General features: G+C 35.8%; 1 protein-coding gene across 16 annotated transcripts in view; it reads left to right on the forward strand.

The window, feature by feature from the left end:
- LOC117419882 (forkhead box protein P2) overlaps window positions 1-24,280 on the forward strand; it is a 149,174-nt gene that overhangs the window by 51,397 nt on the left and 73,497 nt on the right. For 2 of the 16 annotated variants that reach the window (XM_058985804.1, XM_058985803.1), the window contains exon 1: window positions 18,434-19,027. The exons of 6 other annotated variants lie outside the window; for them this stretch is intronic. In XM_058985804.1, the coding sequence (XP_058841787.1) occupies window positions 18,791-19,027 (237 nt within the window). In that variant the 5' untranslated portion in view covers window positions 18,434-18,790. Of the gene's footprint in view, window positions 1-16,909; window positions 17,229-18,065; window positions 19,028-24,280 lie in introns of those variants that run through there. 8 more of the 16 variants (XM_058985802.1, XM_058985806.1, XM_058985810.1 and 5 more) reach the window with 7 other exon arrangements.

Below are 24,280 nucleotides of genomic sequence, written 5' to 3' on the forward strand. Positions count from 1 at the left end.
CCTACTTTCGCAAAACCTGTATCTTGTGTACCAGCAGAGCAGTGTTTTAGCTGTCAGAACAGAGTGCAGACCAGGAAATGCTCTCATTTACATGAAGATCATCTAAAATTTCTGACAATTTCAATCGAAGCTCGTGAGAATTATTAAGACTTTGATTTGGAAAGAGCATTTTTGACTTGGGTGCTAAAAGGAAAACGTAAAGAACTTTTAAACAGAAAAGCTGTAAATAGTTATGATGTTGACAGCTACCCGCAGACATTGGTACATGTTCTACAACACTGATTTTTACGTCAGGATTGTGGGATTTTCAAAAGAAAAAGTTTCATGGTAAACTTGTCTTTATGTCTAGTCCTACTACCATTATTTATACTGTGTACTGTTTTGCATGTTAACTTTGTTAATCTGAAATAGTTACACTGGAAAGTAATGTAACGATAGGCTACGGATGTAACCCTGTTTCCCTGAAAGAGAAGACGACCACCAACCAACTTTTGGGATATGCCTGCACAGGTCAGGTATTCACTAGCTGCCGATTCACTAGCTGCCGATAGGGCCCTCCGTGGAGTGACATCCTCGGTCCCGCCTCACCGAGGAGAAATCATTCTCTTTTGCATCGAACCCACGAATGCGAGTGATGCGACCTCGCAAGGTTTGGTGGATGTCTTTTATTTTCAGTTTGAAGACGACCACCAACCAATGCTTTTGGGAAAGTATACCCAAGCCATCGCGAGGGAGTATGAGCGGACAGCATATGAAGGACGTCTCGCTACCGCCAACTAATGTTGGTGATGTGAGCATGCAACCTCAAGAACCCTTGTGCCTAATAACATAGAGGGATCTATCACGTTGCCGGTAGAACCTGGTGAATGTATGCAGAGTAGCCCAGCTAACCCTCCCAGGTGGGGGTAGGCCGGCCTGTAGCTCACTAACCCGCCTAGTGGAGGTGATGGCTATTAGAAAGGCTGTCTTCAATGAGAGATATTTCAACTCTAACAGGGCATTAGTGAGAGCCTCCAATACCATGTCTAGACTCCATTTGGGGAGGACGTCCTTCTTAGGAGGACGTAACCACCGAGCACCCTTCAGAAAACGGGTCGCTAGTATACGAGCGCCCGGGGACACTGAGTCAATGGGGACATGGCATGCAGATATGGCTAGGTACACTTTCAACGTAAAGGGGGATCTACTCGCCTCTAACAGATCATGCAGAAACTGCAAAATATTTGCTACAGGACAATAAATGGGGTCCACTTACAGGCGTACAACGCTCTTGTGGAGGAGGCCCTAGTGTTCTGCAGTGTATAGACGACTGCATCTGCGAGCCCTAAGGCGGACAGACGGTCCCTTTCAGGGGCCAGACCCACATTTGGATTCTGCCCGGTTCTGGGTGCTAGAGGGTGCCTTTCATCTACATGAGGAGATCCATGCACAGCGGAATCTCCCAGGGCTGGCCCTGCAGCAGAATCTCCTGGACCTTACCCCGATCCTTACGCCTTTGCTCAGGTGAGAGCCTTGCCTCCACCAACGTAGGGCTTCCCAACATAGGCGAGACACGGTCAGCCGACGGTGTCTGTCGCGCTTGGGGTGTAGCTGAAAGGCATTGAGCCACGCTTGGATCGGGTGCATGTGGAGTAACCCCAGTTGGATGGCTGATGAAACTGCAGCCATCAGACACCACACCAATTGTACTGTGGACCCTTGTTGAAACAGGGCCAGACAGTTGCGAATGGCAGCTACTCTGTCATCCGACAGGTTGGCTTGCATCGAAAGGAAATCCAGCCAAGACCCAAGTAGACATTACTTTTGCACCGGTATTAATTGGCTCTTTACATCGTTGAGGGTGAGACCCAGCCTTACTTAAGATAAATAATAACCCTGGCTGTATTTGATATAATATGTAGAAGGTAAGTTATCTATATGGGTATCTAGAGTTTAATAACTTAAGTTCGGCAGTAGGGACGGCCCCTGCGCATTACGTCATTTAACCCTTTGCGGTCCATTGTCGGACTGGGTCCGACATTGCAATTATTCCTCACAGGTCCTTTGTCGGACTGGGTCCGACATCATTATAGCAACGCAATAAACGGGTGTTTAGTCGTTTTTTCTCCGGAAAAAGCCGAGAAAACCATTCAATTGCCGAGTGGGAGCGACAGGAGCCGAAACAAGTCGAAAAAAAAAAAAAAAGGCGTATCTCATGAATAGTCATACATGGTATCAGGTATCAGATAACGGGGCGGTCATAGTAAACAAGCTGGCTGAGTGCGTCAGCGCACAGAGACTATCATGGACATTTGCAGAGCTTTTTTCAGATGTTATAGTAATAAAATAATGACTTGGATCGCATTATTGAGGAGTTTGGTGATAAAACGAGTGATCCGGAGATGATCGATCGGTAGGTACGACTATTATTATTATTATTATTATTATTATTATTATTATTATTATTATTTATTTCTTACATAGGTGAACGCTATAGCAAACGAAAGGGTGGGGCTGGGCTGGAGATGCCTAGTGAGTGCTTTGTTGATATGCAGGGCCATTTAAACCCGTTTGACTGTGAAAAAAAATACTTTTAAACAGCGCGTATAAAATTAACTGCGCGTGTGAAAATTAATTAGACCTGACGTGCCTGACGCGCGATTTAATAAATGGACTGCAAAGGGTTAAGCCTAACCTATCAAAAACATATAAATATCTCTCACCCCTTTCTAGTGTTTGATTAATTCGCTCTTCATCGTGGTCTGTTAGCTCTGTCGCCCGATCAGCCATATCTTTTTTTTCTGCTTTGGTCTCTGGCTCCTTCTCGCTCCTTGGCTGTGTTCTGCCGTGGTCCTGGCCCAGTGTATTGTTAGTATGCCTGGAGTGGGGGCCTTCTCTCCAACGGGGATCATCAGAGGTTTCCCTCCCACCAGGAGGGGGATTTTTCCTTTATCAAAGTGGTATGCATTTACAATTTTGCCTAAAGTTTGAATCGTTGTCAAAAATATGCAGTATAGGTTTAGCCTCTCTGTTCATGTTGTGCTTATGGCTTAGGCTTATTTATTTTATCTTAAATTTGTATTTATGCTGTACACAAGGTTGGTCGGTTGAATTGATCTGAACAGTGGCAGATACCACCACTGTTTTAAATATAAAAAATATGAATAAACTTAACATTTTACTTTGAGACTCACACACTGATTAGTTACAAACATTCCAAATATTTTGAAGTTTAAACGTTGTATACACGTTCAGTCATAAAGGTAAAACGTTGAGGTAATGAAACAGAATCTAACATGCACATAGTACAGTTCTGGTTTGGTTAAATGGACCACAGTTCAGTATAAGCAGTGAAGAACAAGCTGAATTTTGTTTATGACCAGAACAAGTTTTGTTGTTAATGTTGTGATACAGCTATCCTAACATTTGATGGCACAAATCTAAAAGACTAATTTCTGTGGTTAGCTATTGGTGATTTTAGATTTGAATGACAGTTTTAAATGTATTTTTATATGGTTTAAATAACATGAGTACATTTTATGGCAAAATATTCATTTAAGTGTTCACTTACTCAATGAATGGGGAAAAGGTTATTGTTGGTATCCAAACTGAATTTCGGTTTTTGCTGTAAATATGTAAGATTGTCAATTGCTGGTTGACACAGTTTTTATTTAACAGTATAGCACTTTTAATATACATTGGAACTGTAGCAGAAATTTCACAGTGGAGTTCATTTTGGTGTTATTTCTTGTTGATAAATTGAACTGATAAAATGCTTTCAGCAATGGAATTCCTGAATGATGTGCTTTTGAAATGGAATCGCCTGTTTATTCTCCAAAGGATTGCTTTTTCGGCCTCACTCTTTGTACCTTTTGAATAAACAATTAGGTTTTGTGAGTCATTCCAGCATATTACAAGTTGCTTTTTTACCATTTTAGCAAAAAGATCCCTCCTGTTAGCGGAAGGTGTAAATCCAGTTCTCCTTTCAATGGCTCGACAGACTACTTTCACTACTCAAAATGCACAACATGATGTCTGCTTTTAAGGCAATAAGGAGAAGTACTGATAAGTGCTGCATTTTACTTTTTATAAAGGCTTTTTATAGTTACTTTTAATAAAAGCAGTATACCGCAATTAAAGTATTCTGGGTTTGCAGTTACAGTATGTTTTTAGATGTTGTTGCGAGGTGCTTGCGCTTATATAAAAAATGTTTCTTGTACAGTATAGTTGTACAATCCCATAATACAACTTGAGTAGGCTTCCATGGCCATTTATTTCCAGTGACAGGGTCTTGCCTTTTATGGCCACAAGGTTAAGGATTAAAATAATTATTTTTGTAAAGTGGTGCCTTACTACTTGGCTAATTATTCCTTGTGAACTGAAGTATATCCCAGACCTATTACTTTCTTCGATAGGAACATAAGGCAAAATGCTGTACTCATTAGAACATTTAAAAATAGTAAAGGGTCACAGTTTTGATTAAGTAAATTATCGGAGTACACCCATAGTATGCAGTTTTTACCAGGGGCTTGGTTATATCATTTTTGTTGGGGGCTGTAACAAATATATGTGTTAATGTATGACAGGAAGACAGTGCAGGTTAGAAAGTTCATACTCACTCCACTGTCATGATTTTGTGACATAGCTTGCACATTACACATTCTATATAGGAAGTGCCCTTCCAAAACAATGTATGACTTTTAAAGGTTGGACAAATCTCCTTCTCAAGTTAAAAAAGCTGTATAATTGACCAAAACACTATACCGTACCAAGCAATCCTAAAAGATTTTAGACAATGTCACAAAGTGTTTCTCTTCCAAAGGACATCACTCTGCTCCCTACCATTACCGAGATATTAATGGCTGAAAAATCAGAGTTTAACGTGGATACAAAGTTGAAACCATAACTATAGCAGCACGATCATGCTGCCGTAATGCAACTCGGCTTCTCTAACTCAGCATCCTAGGGCTATCAATTATGTCCTTCTCCACATTCAATTTTACACAGCAATGTGTATTGCACTGTTCAAAACAAAGGGTTTGCAGTCCCAAGTAATAAACACAGTCCCGTTACAAACACAATGCACAAACACGGTCACCAGTCCTGGGTGCGTGCTGTAGTGCTTGTGGTGCGATTATAATTATTTATTGTGACACAGGTGGAGTGCTGTCCGGGTTCGTGCTGTAGTGATTGTCGTACGATTATAATTATTTATTGCGACACAGGTGGAGTGCTGTCCAGGTTTGTACTGGCCTCTGGAGACAGCTCCGGACGTGTTAGCCATCTACTGATGATGATGATGATAAACAATTACAGACAAAAACAAACACACACTCACGATACGATTTCACAATTCACAGGCCCTTCCGGGTTCTTTCTTTAACCAAAACGAAGGAACAGATTACGTCGCTTCGGCCCCTTTTTGTACCGTCATACATGACCCCTTGGTAAACGATTGTAGCCGCTCCTCCAATCCGTGGCTGCCACATTGTTTCTGTTCCGGGTCGATGCATTAGTGCAGTGAAGTCCCGCCCCCTTTCTAGATGACCGAATTCCCTTTAAACCCAGGGAATAAATTGTCAGGCCAAACAGTCAAGGGTACTCTGTTCCCGTTACTTAGCGCCCTCACATGTCTGGAGGGAGATTTACCACCAAGAATCATTGTCTTTCTGACACATTAATGTATTTATTATTTTGTTATGGAAGCATGTTTTCCTTGTGATCTTCATGGGTTGATGAATCATGCCTGCACCCAACTGGCTGCTGTATTTACAGTACCAGTCTCCCAGAAACCCATCCATCACTTTATTTACAATGATGAGAGGCGAACAGATGTATGTGGTAATGTATTGTAGGAAAACAATGATTATTTTTATCCAAGTTTTTTGTAAAACTGCTAATGCAACAAGCTAGAAACAACTCTTAAATTAACCTCCTGATTTATTTGAAACTTATTAGTAAAACTATTTTTTCTATGTTTTCTTTTTATTAACCACTTCAACACCATGACGTACGCACGTACGTCAATTGAAAACTTGCGTGCGTCACGTTTCCCATTCTATTCTATGATCGGTTTCTAAGTCTAGCGTTTCAGGTTTCATTCTCTAAAGCAGTGCTAGTACTGTGGAATGTGCAATGAAAGTTGGGGGAGGGTCAGCTGCTGTTGTATTGAACATTTCAATAAATGGCACAGAGCAAGTCGATACTGGCACACGTTTTGATGTTTGATTTTTATTTTTGATAATTACTGTTTACTGATTATTATCGTTATTAGCAGCGTTTTTGTTTTCATTGTTAAAAAAAAAAAGTTATCTATATATTGAATAAAAAAAAAGTTTTTATCTCTATATAGCAATTACAGGTTTGAAAACATTATTATTATTATTATTATTATTATTATTATTATTATTATTATTATTATTTTCAAAATCTGGTACCTGGGAAGGGGTTTCATTTTTACATCTGGAGTTGAAGTAGTTAAAAGACTGGTGTTAACTTGGTATGGTTTTTAAAAAAAAAAAAAAAGCCTTTTTAATTTATAAAAAATTATCAGAGATAAAAAGTAATCACAGTGTTATTAAAGGAATACTTCTATACCGTCTACAATGTATTTTTTTTTCAACCACAAGGCTGCTTCTGAAAGACTCCTCGTTGAGGTGGTCTTGGAAACAATCACTAGGAGTGTTCAAACTGTAATTTCAGCCCCCTGTGCAACTGTGGCAAAATACAGAAAATTGACCACATGAAAATGTTTAAAATATCAGGTGATGTTGTGGTTATTTTTAATTAATAGTAAAATGATCAAATAAATAGTAATTTAAACTCCTTCCTCAGATTTGTATGTTTCATTTATGTTTATTTATTTTTGACTTGGCACAGAAATAGATTTGCTTGTACAGGATGGCCTCCTAGTTCTAGAACTAATCAATTAATAAATATAAAAAAGCAAAATACCTAAGCTGAATACATCAAATCACACGATGCAACATACACCATGCCCCCCCCCCCCAAAAAAAAACAATCAACCCTATGTGGTCCTATGTCGGACTAGGTCCAACATTACAATTTTCCCTTTCTGGTCCGATGTCGGACCCTGTCTGACATCATCAAAAAGACGTAAAGCACAGGTTGTTTTTTTTCTCCGGGAAAAAGCAGAGAAAACCATTCAATATTCGAGGGGTGGATCTGAGCAATACACATAGCCCCGGCACCACAGAGATAACACTGCCATAAACAAACAAGACAACTGCTTCCGCATCCAGCGCTCAAAGAATATCACAGACATTTGCAGAGCTATTTGAGATATTATAGTAATAAAATAATGACTTGGATTGCATTATTGAGGAGTTTGGTGATAAAACGAGTGATCAGGAGATTATTTATCAGTATGCACGACTATGAAGAGGTATTTGAAAAATACAATGAACAAGGGGTGGGGTGGGCTGGAGATGCAGTACTGAGTGTCCTGTTGATATGCTGTACCTTTTTAAACCTGTTTTACTGTGAAAAAAAAAATACTTTTAAACAGTGCGTGTAAAATAAACTGCGTGTGTGAAAATAAATTGTACCCGACGCGCCTGAGACGCGCTGAATAAATGGACCGCTAAGGGTTAAGAATAAAATTACTGCAAATTGTCAAAATTCCTGAAAACAAGTAAAAAGTATTCAGTGCATTCAAAAGTACTTCTGTCTAATCAAAACTGATCCCTTATTCTAAAACAAAATATGCAGGTACTGGTAAAGTAATTTATTATGCCTGTGCTTCATTCATAATTTAGTTTTCTGATTTTATAATCTGGGGTTGGACTGGAGCAACATGCCTTTCACTTCAGGAGGTCTGAGCTCAAACCCAGCTCAGGGCAGCCACTGAAACATTTGGTGGTCTTCAAATATCCCCCATCTCACTACCTCCATGTTGGAATGCAGCAAGGATGTAAAAGCAGAATAATGAAAGTTGTGATTTGAAGACTGCATTGGTTTGGCGGTTTAGTAGGGATGGAAATTAACATGGAAGGCCTTATTTTAGAAATAGGCAGTGCTTGCCCTAGAACTGCCTCCAGATTTAACGGTTGATTATTATAACAGAGAAATCTGTTTTTCTTGGATGGAAAAGTATTACAGTGGTGTCATTATCAGGGTTCTCGCCAGAAATTTTTCACAGCGTGGTGGTGGGAGGAGCAGGGGTAGGGCAACCCCCTGCAGGCGAGGCAGGACAAGTCATGCACATGCTTACGCTTTGTGGAAGTAGTTGTCGGCATATATAATATTCTGTATCTATGGTTGTCAGTAGGTAGATGCGGAGTCTGATCATAGGATGACATACTCCCTAGCAACGCATTCCATGGAGTGGCAACTAGATTTTTGCCATAGTGTTGTGTTATTGTTTCTGTCTGACTGAGAAACCTGTTTTTACCTTTCAAAACATTAAGAATGGCCTATGATTATGTGGATATATATATATAGTGCTGTTTTTTATTCTTAAAAATAGCATAAATATTAGGTTTTCTAAACTTTTTTTTTTAATTCACAACTGGCTTTTTTTCAGTCATAGCCTACTGCATAGTACATGTAGTAGTTTCTACATGTGAGTTGTATTATTTGTAGTTTAAAATAATATAGGCTACTTATTGAATACTAAAATTACTAATAATGTGCATCATCTCACATTTTAAATATTCTGATAAACTTTACTGTGATCATGTGATTGTGGAGTTTTGCTTTTGTTGTCGTTGTTCCTATAAAAAAAAAAAAAAAATATATATATATATATATATATATATATATATATATATATATATATATATATATATATATATATATATATATATATATATATATATGGTTTTTGCACCATTAGAAGACGTAACTTATACTTGATCACATGTGTGCTTGCAAGAACAAGTGGAAAACCCGTTTTGTCACTGTTGTTCCATAGTTAAGGAATATACAACAAACATTTTTTCCCCACTTATCACAAGTAAAGCTGTACATGTACTGTGTCACACATTTTATATTTTAAAACCTACATACTATGAAAATCTATCTATAGGAAACGGAAGTCATACAAAATGATTATTGTACAATTGTGGAACTTTTGGATTTTTTTTTTTCTAAAGACCTTGAAATAAAAAAGATTGAATATCTCAAAACTGTATGGAGTACACATTACTGTTCTTCGTCTGAACGATTTATTTATTTAACCCAGCTTGTTATGCTACGTTCCCAGTAGCCGCTCGCCACATCGCCACAAGCGAAACATTTTCCCTTGTGGCTCAACTATTTTTCCCGAAATTCGCTACAGTGGCTTTAAAAAATGTACTTCATCGTGTGCTGGTAGATGAATCAATACAGACTGTTCTGTTTAGTTTTAGTTTAGTTTGATTTCATTTTGCCCAATGAAAGGTCTTTAGCTTGATCACGTAACATATGCATGTCACAAACGTTGTGTTTGGCGGTAGGAAAAACACATGGCATCCAAACGGGGAAAAAATGTGATAAAACAGACCAATTACCAGAATCATGTTCCAAAAGATGTAGCCCAAGGAATACCAGTCACCCATGTACACACAACTAAAATATGATCGTGATCCTAGTCGTATGACCGTGATACAGGGAGGTGAAGCAGTCATGGTTTCAAACTTACCCTCTGGTCCTGAAAGAACATTTTCACACGGCAAGCCAGAAACACACAGCTTCAAGATCACAGCTAAGGTCCCCCCCCCCCCCAATGTGTTGAAATATATTTTGGAAATAGTAACAGAGTGGATTCGAAAGAGGAATAATTTAATAAAATAAAAAACACATTTATCATTTTAAAAAGAAGGATTAATTTCACTATGATTTATTGAGTTTTAATGTCAGAATCGGTGCAATATTACTGTCGGTAGTCACAGGTGAAAGAACATGGTAAACTTTATTTTAAACACAGTAATGGCTGTACAATCCTACTAATATTCTTAATAACATTAGTACAATCTTGTGTAACTAGAGCTGCGGTTGGTCAGGGAGGCATTAATATTAATATACACTAATAGCAGTGTCTACTGGCACAATTTTGCTTTACCGTTCCACTATCGAGTTACTAAACATATTGTGACAGAAAGAAACCAGGGTTCTCCCCAGGCCTTTTCGCCCGGCAAAGTGGATGTCGCCGCCCGGCTGAAAAAACCCGATCTGCCCGTCTTGCAGATGCTACTGTGCCTTTAATAATAAGGATTGATTGCGCTTCTAGCAGACTAGATCAGTTGCGCGTTGCTGGGTGAAAAAAAAAAAAAAAATCTTGGAACCACATGACAGCTGTGTTACGTCTTGACACAACATTTAACCAATCAGAGAGTTGAAGGGGCAGGTTTTCTGTGTTAAGCACTCGAGAGGCTAAAACATTAAATGACTGCTAAAAAAAATAACCAATTATTTTCAAAGCAAAAATAGTGATAATGAATGCAGGGGGTCAAAATAAGCCAAAGATCGGCGCAATCCACCGCCTAATACTATATTTGCTCCGGCTACTTTATTAAAAATGTTAAGATTATTTTCGGATATTGTCATTTCAGTCTTTTTTTTTTTTTTTTTTTTTTTTTAATTTACTGTAAGGTGATATATAGTACATAATAGTAATACATACGCACCAAAAAAAAAAAGCGTATTCCTTTTGTTGTGTTCATTTTATAGAGGCTGTACGTCTTTTAAGAAGAAAGGCGTGATGGGATATCAGCTGTTGTCAGCTGACATACAAATAAATGCTTAAGTGCAGAGGTGCTGGATTATTACACTGCGGTTTCATGCAACAGTTATGATGGTGACCAAACGTGTGCGAGTACTGTTGTGTTAAAAAAAAACCCGGTTAAAATGGACAGTTGCATTCAAAAGATGTAGAATAGTGAAAAACAAAAAGTAGACGTGCATTAACAAAATGCCCTGAAAACTTAACATAAAGAAAACAATTTAAATGAAGCAATAAACTCAAAAATTAAGCTAAAAAGGAAGTGAAAAAAGTTACTGTTGTGTGGTGTTGTTGTGTTTTTTTTTTGTTAACTCCGATAATCCTACGTTGTCTTTCCCCAGTCAAATCGTAGAGTGCTTAAATAAGCACTGTAATTAACCATAATAAAAAACAGAAATGAAAAAGAAAATGTAGAAAATAAAAAAGTGCAACCAGATATAATCAACGAAAGACAACACATCAAATTTTTTGTCGTATTATATATTTAAGGTAAGGCAAGTTCGTTTTTCTGTTAAAAGTGCTCCCGGCTATAATATTCTGCCGCCCGGCTGTACAGAATTCCTGGGGAGAACCCTGAAAACATCCATGCATTTTGGAAAGTAACCAAAAACAATAATTTCATACAGTATATAAAAAGCGAAAGCCCCAAAAAAAAGGATTTCGGGGTATCTCGAAAATAGCTAAAAATAAGCACCGAAAAATTAAATTAATAAAAACAGAAAAACAGAAGCCCTAATTATAACACAGCCCTGGAAGCAACAAAAAGACCTAAAACCCAAGCTGCACTGCTGTAGTTCTAAACATCATTGTGGCAATTTGGCCCTTATTTTGCAAGCTGCAAAAACACTGACCATCTTGGCCTTTTTCACTGCGCACTGCGCTTTCATCTTGGTATAATCTGCGTTATAATGGGTAAACTGCTGTGAAGTGTATGTGCTTGTTTAACTTTACTCGCATTCAAGTCTTTGATTTCATCAGGTTGGTTAATTCAAATAAAAATTTTGAAGTAATGCACTTTTAAGAAAAAAGCATAGAGCCTAATTTAACCTGGAGTGTCTGTCATATTCTTCTGTTTTTTATTTGAAGTGCCCTGTCAGCTTGATCCGGCCAACTTCACACATTTTTAGCCTTTTATTTTTCTCTAATGTAAACTTAAATTCCCTGCTGTTCGTGGTATTTTAGTGTTTAGAATTGTTTTAATGAGCAGGTGTCATTAGGTTTAAAAAGACTGTGCATCGACCATTAAACTACAACGTGCAGTTTGCTTTTTTCAGTCATCTTTAGATTTTTTTTCTTATTGTATAGGTCACTGTTTATTTATATTTAACACTACTTGTATTATAAAAAATTACTTATATATATATATATATATATATATATATATATATATATATATATATATATATATATATAATAAGTATCTGTACAATAAAGAGCTTGTATATGTGAAATATGTTATAGATGTTTTAGTTACTAATGTTTCTGACTAATATAGATAAAGCTTAGACTGTGCACCCTTAGTGTCCTTGATGTTTCTCCAATCTGGTCAGCACTGTGATCTGATACTTTAAAGATAGTGTACGATCAGATCTGATTCTATAAGCACACTGCAAGGAGCAACATATCCATCACTCCAGCTCTTCTTTGAGCTGCTGATCTTGAGAAAGCCTGGGGTCTCATTTGAAGAGTGCACCATACTCAGAGATGAGAAGTGGTTGTCATAAAAGAAAAAGAGAACACTACCATAGCATGTAATACATTGTGTATATATAATATAGAAAATAATAACACTGAATTACACATTTTTTGTTCTCATTGAAGTAGGTTCTGATGACATGAGTTATTGTGTTACATTGAAAGTAATATATTCAGAACCATATGTCGGAATTGCATAGATAGTATTTACTTGATGTAGGTTACATTGACTTCAAGGTACAGACACCTGACTGGCTTAGCTAATATAGGCTATATCTTGGAAACTGCATGGTCATCGTTGCCCCCACACACACACACACACACCCCACAATCTGTTGGTATGTTATCCTTGAAGAGAAGAGGGTGCATTTTGAATTCAAAGAGTGGGTTTAAAGGAAATATGTATTATATAGTATGCAAAATGGGGTAAAATAGAATTAAGATCTGAACTCTTTTTTTTGAGAAACAATCCTTAATATACTTTTTATTCCATGAATATAACCCAGACATGTTGGGTACCAGACAAGAGGTAAACCAGCACTAGTTGACTGTGGATTAAACATGTTCCCCAAAATTAATTATTTTACCATAAAATGTACTTGGATTAGAAGGGACCAATATACTGAAGTGACCTTCTGCCTCTAGGATGCATGGAATTTGCCCTTCAGGTAGGTTGTTTGTATCATGCATGGAAGGTAAAAAATATGCTCTCTTATTTCATAAGAGATGATAATAGTGACAATTTAAATTCATAGCACAATACTTTTTTCATGGAATGAATCCACCCCTAAGGGTAGCCATAGAATACTGTATACTTACGAGGGTGTGTGGGTTTCACGTGCTTATATCAGAGGATACCAGAACAGAACAAAATTATATACACCAAGTAAAACAAAACCAAAACAAGAATTCACATGAAGTAGCGTCTAGCTTTTAGTTTCATAATTATTAAGCATTAGTTTCAAAGTCACATATTTGTTACTGAATATACTATGATGTTAATATTGCAGGTGATCCTTTTTCAGTTTACTTCATTGCAATTGACTGTAAACATCTTTTGGTGTGCTATTCAGTTTCTCAGTGTGCTAAATTATTTTACAAATACTTTTCTCAAGGGCTTTCAGATGACATGCCTGGCCATTCGTTAGCTTGAAATCTCTGTCTTAGCAAGTTTAAAAAAAATAAATAAAAAAATGTATGGCTTTTCACAATGCAGCTGCTACAGTCTTAATACTGTATTGCTGTGCCTTTAAAATGTAAAAGTAGAAATGTCCTGGTTCAGTATATAGGTTTAAGTGCTAAGTATTGTTTAATTTATGTAGACATTAATTATTGCCACCTTAACCAGAACCTATTTTCCCCTTATGCTATTAAAACAGTTCTTTCGCTCTTTTGTAACTGCTATTATTTAGGCTTCGGTTGCTTTTCCTCCCCGGGGAAAAATACCTGACAGTTCTAAATCTTAGTTTTCTTTCAGGCATTGAACAAATGTTTTTATCAGAAATTACTGTCCAGCACATCTCTGCACTAAAAACAAAAAACAGAACCCTCTTCTCCACTATTTCCTAGTTCTATGGTACAATTTAATCAGACTTTCTGACATTAAACCACAAGCTTCAGATTGGCTGCGGTCTGACCATAATTTTATTCACACCTGCTCTTTTTAGTGTGTACAGTAGCAGAGTTCAGATCTCTCAACAGGTCTGGATTTGTATTCATAGCCTGCTAACGTCAAGGTTCTATAAAAGTGAGCACTGGTGCATCGGAGCATTTGTCTGCTAAGCCAAATAAATAAATAAATAATGTATTAATCAAGATGTCCTATAGGTACAGTATATATGTGTGTGTGTGTGTGTATATATAGATATATATATAGATATATATATATATGTGTGTGTGTGTGTGTGTGTGTATGTGTGTATATATATATATATATATATATATATATATGTGTGTGTTTGTGTATGTATGTGTATATGTGTATGTATGTATATATATGTATGTGTGTATGTATGTATATATATGTGTGTGTGTGTGTGTGTGTGTGTGTGTGTGTGTGTGTGTGTGTATATAATATATATATATATATATATATATATATATATATATATATATATATATATATATATATATATGTGTGTGTGTGTGTATCTATGTATGTATGTATATGTCCTGGTCATTTCAAGTTACAATATTAAAATGCATGCTCAAAATGAATACAGCTTTTATTTGTTTTAAATAATATAATATTAAAACTGGGAAAAGCAACAATTTGCATAATCTTATAAGGATTTTATCATTCTGTGCTCAGGCATTAAAGTTGTCCCCTTTTTATCCAACCCTGGGTTTCTCAATCCTCCTTTTTTTTTTTTTTTTTTTTTGAATAAGCAAAGTCTTAATTCAAGAAACCAATTTGATGTGGCCTAACCAATGAGCATGAAAAGATGAATGTATTTGTTAAAGCGAGGCAGCTACGTTTAATAGAAATTCATTGTGCCTGTCAACGTGTTCTTTTTAAAGGGTTAGTGTATAGCTTGTTTGTTATTGATAAATATGAGTGCTGGGGTAGTGCATAGTTTCTGCAGATGACTGGCTTCCACCTGAGTAGGCTGAAATAAGAAAAAAAAAAAAAAAAAAAAATTATATCTATATAAATTACATATTTAACCTGTTTTTAAATTGTGCTTTCATGCCGAAGTGTGTGTGTGTGTGTGTGTGTGTGTGTGTGTGTGTGTGTGTGTGTGTTTTTACTGCAATATTAGTGGGGGAAAAATTAATAGTGGAAAAATCCTGATTTATTAAGGCTGAAACCTAAGGTTAACTCCCATTTAACCAACAAAACTTGATGTAGCACTGATACAGCCTGGTGGCAGAGGCAGTTATAGCTTGCCAGCTACATGAAACTGTTGCACGTGGAGATGGGCTCTTGACACTGTCTGCTGGCCTGAGGCTGCCCGCTTTGTGTCTGCTTTAATTGAAAATTAATTGTTAGAGGGTTGCTATGGAAATTATACTATTGCTTGCAGACAGAATTTTTTTTTTTTTTTTTTTTGCAGAGACACTTAGTGGTATTGTTTGTCCTTGATGACCTTGGAAGTCCAAAGCCCTGCAGAAAGAAGGGTGGTAGAAATATCTTAGTTTGAACAGAACTGCAGAGATAATAATTGAACCAACATTAAACCTTGGCTTTTGTGTGTTCTATATTTTTTTAAATATTTTTATTCCACGCGTTACAACGTTACCTTTTTGATAGCGCTATATTGCAGAAGAGCACATTACATTATCAGTGTGGTGAATGTAAACAGATATCTGTGAAAAATGTCACTTGACTGACATGATAATAGAGACTGTCATGTATTTCCCCTGGTGTACAGTAATTCATTCATGTCATTGTATCTGCTATTCACAGTTTCTACGATTGTGTAAATGCTGTAAAACTGTGGACTATTGGGGGAAAAAATGGAAAAGGAAAAGACAATGAAGAAAATGTGAACATTTTGAAGAAGAGTAAACAAACTAATTTCAATAAATAAGGATATTGTACATTATTGTTTCTACATCAGCTCGTACATTTTTAGTAATGTGTATATGTAATTATTTTATTTGTGATGTGTCCTACATGTTCTTAAAATCTGTGTGATTAAATGTGGCTACATAATTACTGCATGTTGTCACTTGATACAGCAGTACATACTTCAGCTGTGAACATATTAAACTGTGTGTTTGGCAGGAGAAGTGAAATATTGCATAGTGTTCACAAGCATTTTTAAATCGTTTGATGGTCGTGACTTGGTGTTCATACCGGGGAAAAAATATAGTAAAAGAGATATAAGTAAACTTGAGTATTTTTACAAAACATACAAAAGTTTACAAACTTTACAGATCCTTACTGCAGAGGATAGTAACTGGTTTCAAAGGGAATTGCATAGCCTCAGGGGGTTGAAGGTGAAATGCAAAATTTCTGTAATTACTTACCTAAAATGTCTGCATTAGAGAAGCTATTAGAGGCAGTTATTTTAAGTACTTTATACAACTTCCCCTCCTCTTTTAGTAATTTAAATAGACTACAAAGTTGTGGCAGATGTTTCTCATTTAGCAACAAATAATAAATGAGTGGCAACATGTTTGTCTGTGTATCTCTTGTTGTGGGGGGTGGGTGGAGTGGGGGGGGGGTTAAAATGTGCTTCGATTGTAATTATAGGCATTGCTATTAAATACCTGTTTAATCATGCCAGTACTCGGCTTGGAACTGTGCTGGCATATACTTGGAGGCTATATTTTTTTTCGAAAAATAAAACTCATGACTGCCTAGGGTAGAGAATGAAAAAGTTCTTGCTAAAAAAAAGAAAAGAAAAGAGAAATATGAAATTTACTTTTTGATTTAGTGATTCAGCTTAATTTTTTTTTTTTTCCATAGCTTAGGAGCTGTATTTATCCTTTTGTGGTTAGGAGGTCCCCTCCTTTTATTCTTATGGTGTCTGCACAAACACAGCTAGGCTAGCCACAGTATTAAATCTTAAAACTCCATGTGGTGTTGTGAGCTGGTAGCAGATGGACTTTCTTTTGCATCTGCTGTGTACAGACTTGGCTTTGTACTCTTTTCCTGGGGGAGAGAAAGTCTTTCTTCTCTGCTAGTTGATTCCTGTTTTGTGAAGCAGCTAAGAAAAACATCTGTGGCAGGCAGAAAAATTGACAAAGGATTGACAAACACCATTAGCTGAATTTTCCATTTCATTGCAACTATGTATTGTTTACATTACTGTATATATCTTAATACATCATCCTCGGAATATGCTGGCAGAGAAACTGGAGTTCTGTGATTCTAATTAAGGTTGGTAATTGATGGTATCTAGTGTACAAAAGACTTAGGAGGCTTGATTAACACCTTTTAAGACAAATTGTCATTGTGAAGTGGGTTTTGAAGTAAAGCGAAGATTTGTTTTCCCTCTGGCTTATCAGGTGCTGTGACTGTGAATCGCTTGTCTTTGGTTTACTTATGTTGTGTGTGTGTGTTTTTATTTTGTAAAATACTTCCTCTGTAAATTGCAGAGCACTAGAGTTTATTATTGCAAGCTTGTCCTAATAAGGGAAGCAAGAAGCATATTTATCAGAGACGTGAAAGCTCACAGAAGGCTGAGAGATTTAGACTGGTGTTTTCCTGAGAAAGTGAAGCACTTACTTTAGGAAGATTATGGTACGCATGCCAGCTCAGTCTTTAACCTTAGTCACCCCTCACATTGCACACCAAAGACATACCCTAGTGATTAAATGCTGATTTTGTGTATGATTGTCCTTGGACGCCAAAACAATCAGAGAGCTGCTTGATTTGTTTTAATTACCAGCGCAAAATGCCATCAGTCTGGGACGTGATCGGGCAGAGGTGAATTCGCAGTAGTGTAAATACTGCTGTAAATAGTTGTCTGATAATGGCTTTGACAGTTAGCTAGCTTCTGAGTGTTTTTTTTTTTTATTATTATTATTTTTATTTTTTAAATACTGTTTTCTACCAGTGGCATTTTAGAAGCAACTTTAATTCTAAGAAAAGCTTCACATGACTGACAGTGGGGATTGGTGTTCTGTATCTTTTTTTAAAAGGTAGGTTACTTTTATGAAAGGAAAAGAGAGATGTGAGGTGTGTGTCGTATTGTAAACTGATTTTCTGATTAAGTAGGACAATTTTGATTACTTATGTGTAGGAACTAAACTCATTGATACCACTTAGAGGCACTGCTGTGTTTGTCTACCAGTAATGTAATTCAGAAATCTGTAATGAGCTGAAAAGGCTAGGGATTATGTTATTGTTTGAATGGAAAGGGGGAAGAAAGACAGACATTTCTTAGGCGAAATAGATAGGTGTCCTTGCCTTTTCCTTTTCGAGAACCGGGTCATGCTGCATTTTGTAAATCAGGGTGCAGGTTTTTTTTTTTCTTTCTAAAGGGGGAGTTTTGACCACATGTTCGGGTGCCTGTGAGTGGTGCTGTGCAGTGTGGAGCAGATGTTTATTTTGAGCTAAAAGGGGGGAAACTCTTCTTGCAAAGCTTGTACAAAGATGAAAGGAGTCAGAGCTCAAATGAGGTTCGATATGCATGTGCATAAAAAAGAATGAAAAAAAAAATATTTGAAGGTCATTTTCAGATCAGAGACCACAGAATAATTGTAATGTATTTCAGGCAATAAAATGTGAATGAAATGATAAGTAGTGTTTTCAAATAATTGCATTATATTTCATCAGATAGGTATGATAGTCTAATTATTTCTGTATGTCAGAAGAAAAGGTAGCCTGTCTAAGCTATAAATTCCCATTTTCTGCACTTTTCACTCTGTCTGCCTCTGAAAGCAGCCACAGAGCCTGGGATCCTATTGGGCCCATCCTAGGGCTACAGTAATTGCCCGATGACAACTGAAAATGATAGAATAATTGTCAGGAGAGACATTTTTAATGGGCAAGGTGATTTAAGTATGCATGAACAAGCTATGAGCGGAGAAGAGCTTGTTTATGATGCAAGCCACTATAAACACAGTTGGAGTGATGACACAGATAGCTGCACTTTTCTCAGTGACATGAGCAAGTTCTTGCTGCAAACACCAACAGCTTTTTCCTCTGACCAGTTTGACACTCTTCATCTTCAGGTAATAAACCCAAAATTCCATACATCCATTTTCTTCTTTGCTCCAAAATGACAGGTTTTATTCCCGGTTGTTCCTACTTTTTTTTTCTACTTTTCTTTGCATGTCATAGCTATATGATACAGTTCACAGTTAGCTGTTTCTTAAGTGCATCAGATAATAAAGATCTATTTATATGTGATTTTATTTTTTTTATTTCTTTGTGTAATGTAAATACATTTTTTTTTTTTTTGATAGCTGAAGTCCTCCTAAAATGTGTTCTTTGAGCGTGGCGATTTTTACTTCTACAGTGTAATTTTTGGATGTTTTTGTAAATCGATATACACATGTTAATAAGTAAGTCCTTGATAATTAAAATCAAACAGCGAAACTAATATGTTTTGAGCATACTTTACAGTCTGGTGGTTATAAAAAGAGGATGGCTATTATGTTTCTTTTTATAAGCTAATAACAATTAAACTATTAATGAGTTGCAGATATCTGCTTTACTACTGTGTGGCTTTATTTGAAAGAGTTATTTAGATGTTGCAGTGATCCAAATCTTTATAGAGCATATCCCTATTTGATTAAAAAAGGTCAGTAAAATTATATGCACTGGCATACTAATAATCTTTATCAAAGGTGGGTGTATAATTTGTTTACTTTGTTATTCATGAAGGCAAGTAAAGCATGGTATTCTGCTATCGTGGGTATATTATTAACATTTCATAGAGATTTGTGCTGGAATGTGGAATGCTGCTTCTTCATAATTTAATACTTCTGTGCATAATGAGGTTTGTGATTAGTTGATAGAGAGAATTGGCCCAACTCTATTCTGAAAGCAGATAATTTACATGTTCTCTAGAGCCTAGAATCTAATAGGTTCTTTAATGCAATACAATTAAATGCTACATCTTTTAAATTTCAGCACACAAATCCCCTTGGCAATTTTTCTGTTTTTAACTTGTGAGGTTTTTTTTATTTTTCCCCTCAAAAACAATGCATGTTTACCTAGCTCTGTTATTTAGAGTGTAAACGCCAATTAACACTGTTCATTAGCAGAATTGGATATTTGTTTTAAAGTTTAACCAATCACTTTGCTATGCTAATTATGATGTAATTTAATTTAAGTCCTGTAATGATGATGCTGCTATTATCGACATAAATGATGCAGTTAAGCAGCAGAATCTCATTTGCATATGCTTGAAGCAAGTTGAAATAGGGTGTTCCAGTATCACTTTGCTTTAATTTTCCACTTCTGTTCACACCAGCCCTTTGGGTTTTCCGGGTTGTCGTTTGCTATTGATGATCAGTACTTTTATCTTTTTTTTTTTTTTTTTTTAATGCAAAACTGATTACTAGAACTGTAGAAATTAAAATTTAAATAATTGAAATATGAGACTGTATTAAAATGTGCAAATTTATATTGGATGACAGTTGTATCAAACAGTAAGTAAAGACTATGATGAACAGTTGATGATTTGTAATTGTGTACTGCTCTTGACTTTTATAAACAGTGCATTTATTTCCAAATAGGAACACAAACCCCAAATATATACTTATTTCTGAAAATGTATTTAAGAAGTGTTACGTATAAAATTAGAAAATTCCATGAAAAATTGGTGTGAGAGTTCTCCCATTTATTTAAGTTTTAAAAAAAAGATCCCTACTGCATGGTTGGTCTGTGACTAAGCCAGTTAAACACTGGCTATTATCTGTTTTGTAGAGGTTTAGACTTGGGTAATTTTCTTCTGGAAAGTATTTTTCTTCTGACCAATTTCTCCTGTTTTGTCCTAATTGGTTACATAAATCTTGTCTGGTATGAATGAGAAATGTTTCTGTGTTGTCAAGTGTAATCTTCACCCTTATTTACCAATTCATTAAGATCTATTGATGCAGGACTGGTGAGAGGGAATGACAACATAAATCAGCCTTCCAACATAATGACCCTAATCAGCTAGAAATAACTGGAAACGTCATGATGAGCTATGTCTCTGTATTGCTTCGGCCGGATTCTTTCGCTCGCGAGGTTCGTGTCTGCTTCTATCATTAACTTTACATTCACTCACCTTCCTCCAAGGAACTTGTAGCACCTCTTGTTAGTGTTATGATGTCCATTCCCAAGGCATTTTAATCTATAAGAGCATAAAAGAGCAGGAGTCAAGGAAGCTAATTAAATCGGAACAAGAAACAAAACTATTGTTCTGTTTATGAGGAATTTCACTGGTGATGTTTCGGGGGGGGGAATAGATCTAGATGTTGCAGAAGACTGTTCCTTCAGAGAGAGAGGCCTGCTGTCAGCTAAAGATGCTTCATTTTTTGTAGCTCAATTATTCCAAATTAGGTGGGATGATGTATTTAAAAATCTAAATTAACAAAAGATGTGGCCACACTGGGCAGGACAGGAAGCCTCTTCTGTTCCACTCACTGCTGAGATTTCATGACTGTCTACTAGCCCATTTATTGTAACCACTCTTAAATGAAGGAAGTGCTTGATGTCTAAAATTTTAATTATATGGGAAGAACTAAAGGGAAGAACACACCTAGAAGAAGGAGATAACGATCTCCTTGCCAAGTATTTTCCCCCCCAAATAATGTAATTTAATTGCCCCTTCTACTTGTGACCAAAATTATACTCAATCAACAGAACACATTTTGTGTTTACTTTTATATTGTGGTTTGTTTGTTTTTTGTTAATATTATGAAATAGACTAATACAAAGCTAAGCTTGGGTTTTTTTTTTTTTTTTAAACCCCCCCCCCCCCCCCCCCCCCGAGTTTTTGTAGAAGTTACTGTATGCTGTATATCTTGTGATTTGTAACGCTTTTGTCGAATGTAAATAAATGTGTGCAAAAATATCTTGTCGTATTTAATAATTTGAATGTTATTTTACATACACTGGCAGGTTTACATTGTTTGCTGATATAATGTATGGAGGTTTATCCAAGGTCATTTAGCTTTAGGAGAAAAATAACACACTTCCACATTTAAAACATTAGATGGGTACTGTTAACTGGTTTAATCCTTTAGGAAGTTATGATCTGTCATTTTATATAACTGATGGGAAACATGTTTGAAGTGTAAAAGCTTTTGTGCAGCGACTTAAACTTGATATATGTACATGATTTCAAATGCCTTTTAAACAGAGTCGAGAATAAATGGAGGTGATTTCTACTTTATGTAAAAAAAAAAAAAAAAAAAAATGCTTTTAACATTACTGGTTAGCAGAATATTTGAACTGAAACCAGCTGTTGTGCAAAGATGTTGAATAGGTTTATTCGAATTAAAACCGTATTTATCTATCTCTATCTAGGCTGATCAAGATTATAGCTTTATAAATGATAGCCATCTTTTAATGTACTTTCTATAGGACTGCCAGTTTTTTTTTTTTTTTTTTTAAACTGCAATTACTGTTATGAATAGTGGAAAAATGAAATCCAAATGCCTTTTAGTGTAACGCCTAGCAGAGCGTATGCAGTAATTATTACTGTACGTATGTTATTTAGGTCTGCTCTGTTATTGAACATGTAGAATTGTACTTTTCGGCATCATGGGATTCTGGGTGATATTAAAGCATGAGATTGTATCATTTTAATACTGGTTTATTATATTGTATTTTGCTGGTATTATACCTGCCAGAAAGGTTTCGCAAATGTGAAATTTCAATGCATTCTGACAAGTTATTCACTTTATCTTTAATCCATGGAAAGCAAGAAGTGGAATTTCCATTCTAGTATTCCTTCCCTTTTCTTTAAATTGTCCTCATAATTTTGCAAATGTGAATTTTTCTTCTTTTTTTTGTTTTCACCCTAGAGCAGTCTGGTTCCCTTTTGAATAACCTGTATCCTAAAGAGACATTGTTACTATTATTCACAGGTTGTGAAAAAGTTATTAATGTTCTTTTATGGAATTTCCTTGATGGGCATAAGGAATCATTTCATGTTGAAGCAGGTCTGCTTAACTTCCTACTGGTGCTCTTAACACTGTTCTTTTATAATAGGTGCTGTTTTAAAACTTAACTGTTTCTTAGTGAAAACATGTTTTGTTTTTGTTTTTTCCTTTTTTTTCCTGCACTGACTGCACCTGTTAGCTTTAACTTGTTATAAAAAGTGTGTGAGGTGATTTGGAAAAGCATTTTATTTTGTTTATGGTGGGTTATTTCTAAAGCTTTTGAAGTTTCAATTTTAGAATTTCCCTAATTTGCGATTTGATGTACATTTTATTTTTATACAGTTAGTATTGTGTTAAGATTTTCAATGCAATGTGCACAACTTATACGGTTTTAACATCGTCCTTCGTATTTGGCATTTTGATTTATTAGGCAATCTACAGTATTAAAGATTTTAGCATATTTAGAATGCTACCTCTTTATTTTGTATGTATTGTACTTCATGTCAACGATGAATTAATTTCACTGGAGCACAAAAGTTATGATTTATTTAAAATATTATCCGAGTCCAACTTTTAGATCTTAGCAAAGTGAAAAAGAAGTAGACTGTAAAATGTAATTATAATTAAGCAATATGCACCCCTACCTGTGCAGCTAACAACTATAATGAATGGAATTTGTGGATCACAGATTATCTGTTTATCACAGAATCCTAGTGTTATGTTTTTTTTTGTTTTTTTTTTACATTGACGTAGATTCTGATGTAGATTGCCTTTTTAAACAGGGCAATTTGTATAATAACACTATGGACCATTTGCAAAGCATTTTGTATTCTAGCAATTGTAGATAGGAAATCTTTATATCTTGACAGACTCTTTATAGGGGAACAACATGCTGTTACTTTTTTTACTGTGGCTTAAAGGATCGTGACATACTGAATTCTAAATCAGGATTAAAAACTTCATAATCTCAAGATGATTTGTCTGAGAAAGAGCTTGTTTAATTGGTTATTTCACATTATCAGAATGTTTTCTGGAATACAAAGGTGGAAAGGCAGTTGCTCGTTAACACGTGGTGTGATGTGTGCAGTACAGATGCACCTCAAATACTGTTCCTCTCATTTTTGAAGGATAATTTAGGTTCACCAAGTCCAAAAACAAAACAAAAAACATTGTATGTTTTGATGTAAAACTGTATTTAATTGATTATTTGAAGGAAAATAAGCAAATTAAATATTCTGTATGCATAGTGCCTATTCTACAGAAAAGCTATTTTCAAAACATCATTATTAACACTCTTAATTGTGTAATAGATTGCAGATCATGTCTACTGCACCTTGCAGTCTTTTATAGTACATACAGTATAGTGCTTTCTTTAAATACTGAATA

Source organism: Acipenser ruthenus, chromosome 14 (assembly GCF_902713425.1).
Source record: "Acipenser ruthenus chromosome 14, fAciRut3.2 maternal haplotype, whole genome shotgun sequence".
NCBI lineage: Eukaryota > Metazoa > Chordata > Actinopteri > Acipenseriformes > Acipenseridae > Acipenser > Acipenser ruthenus.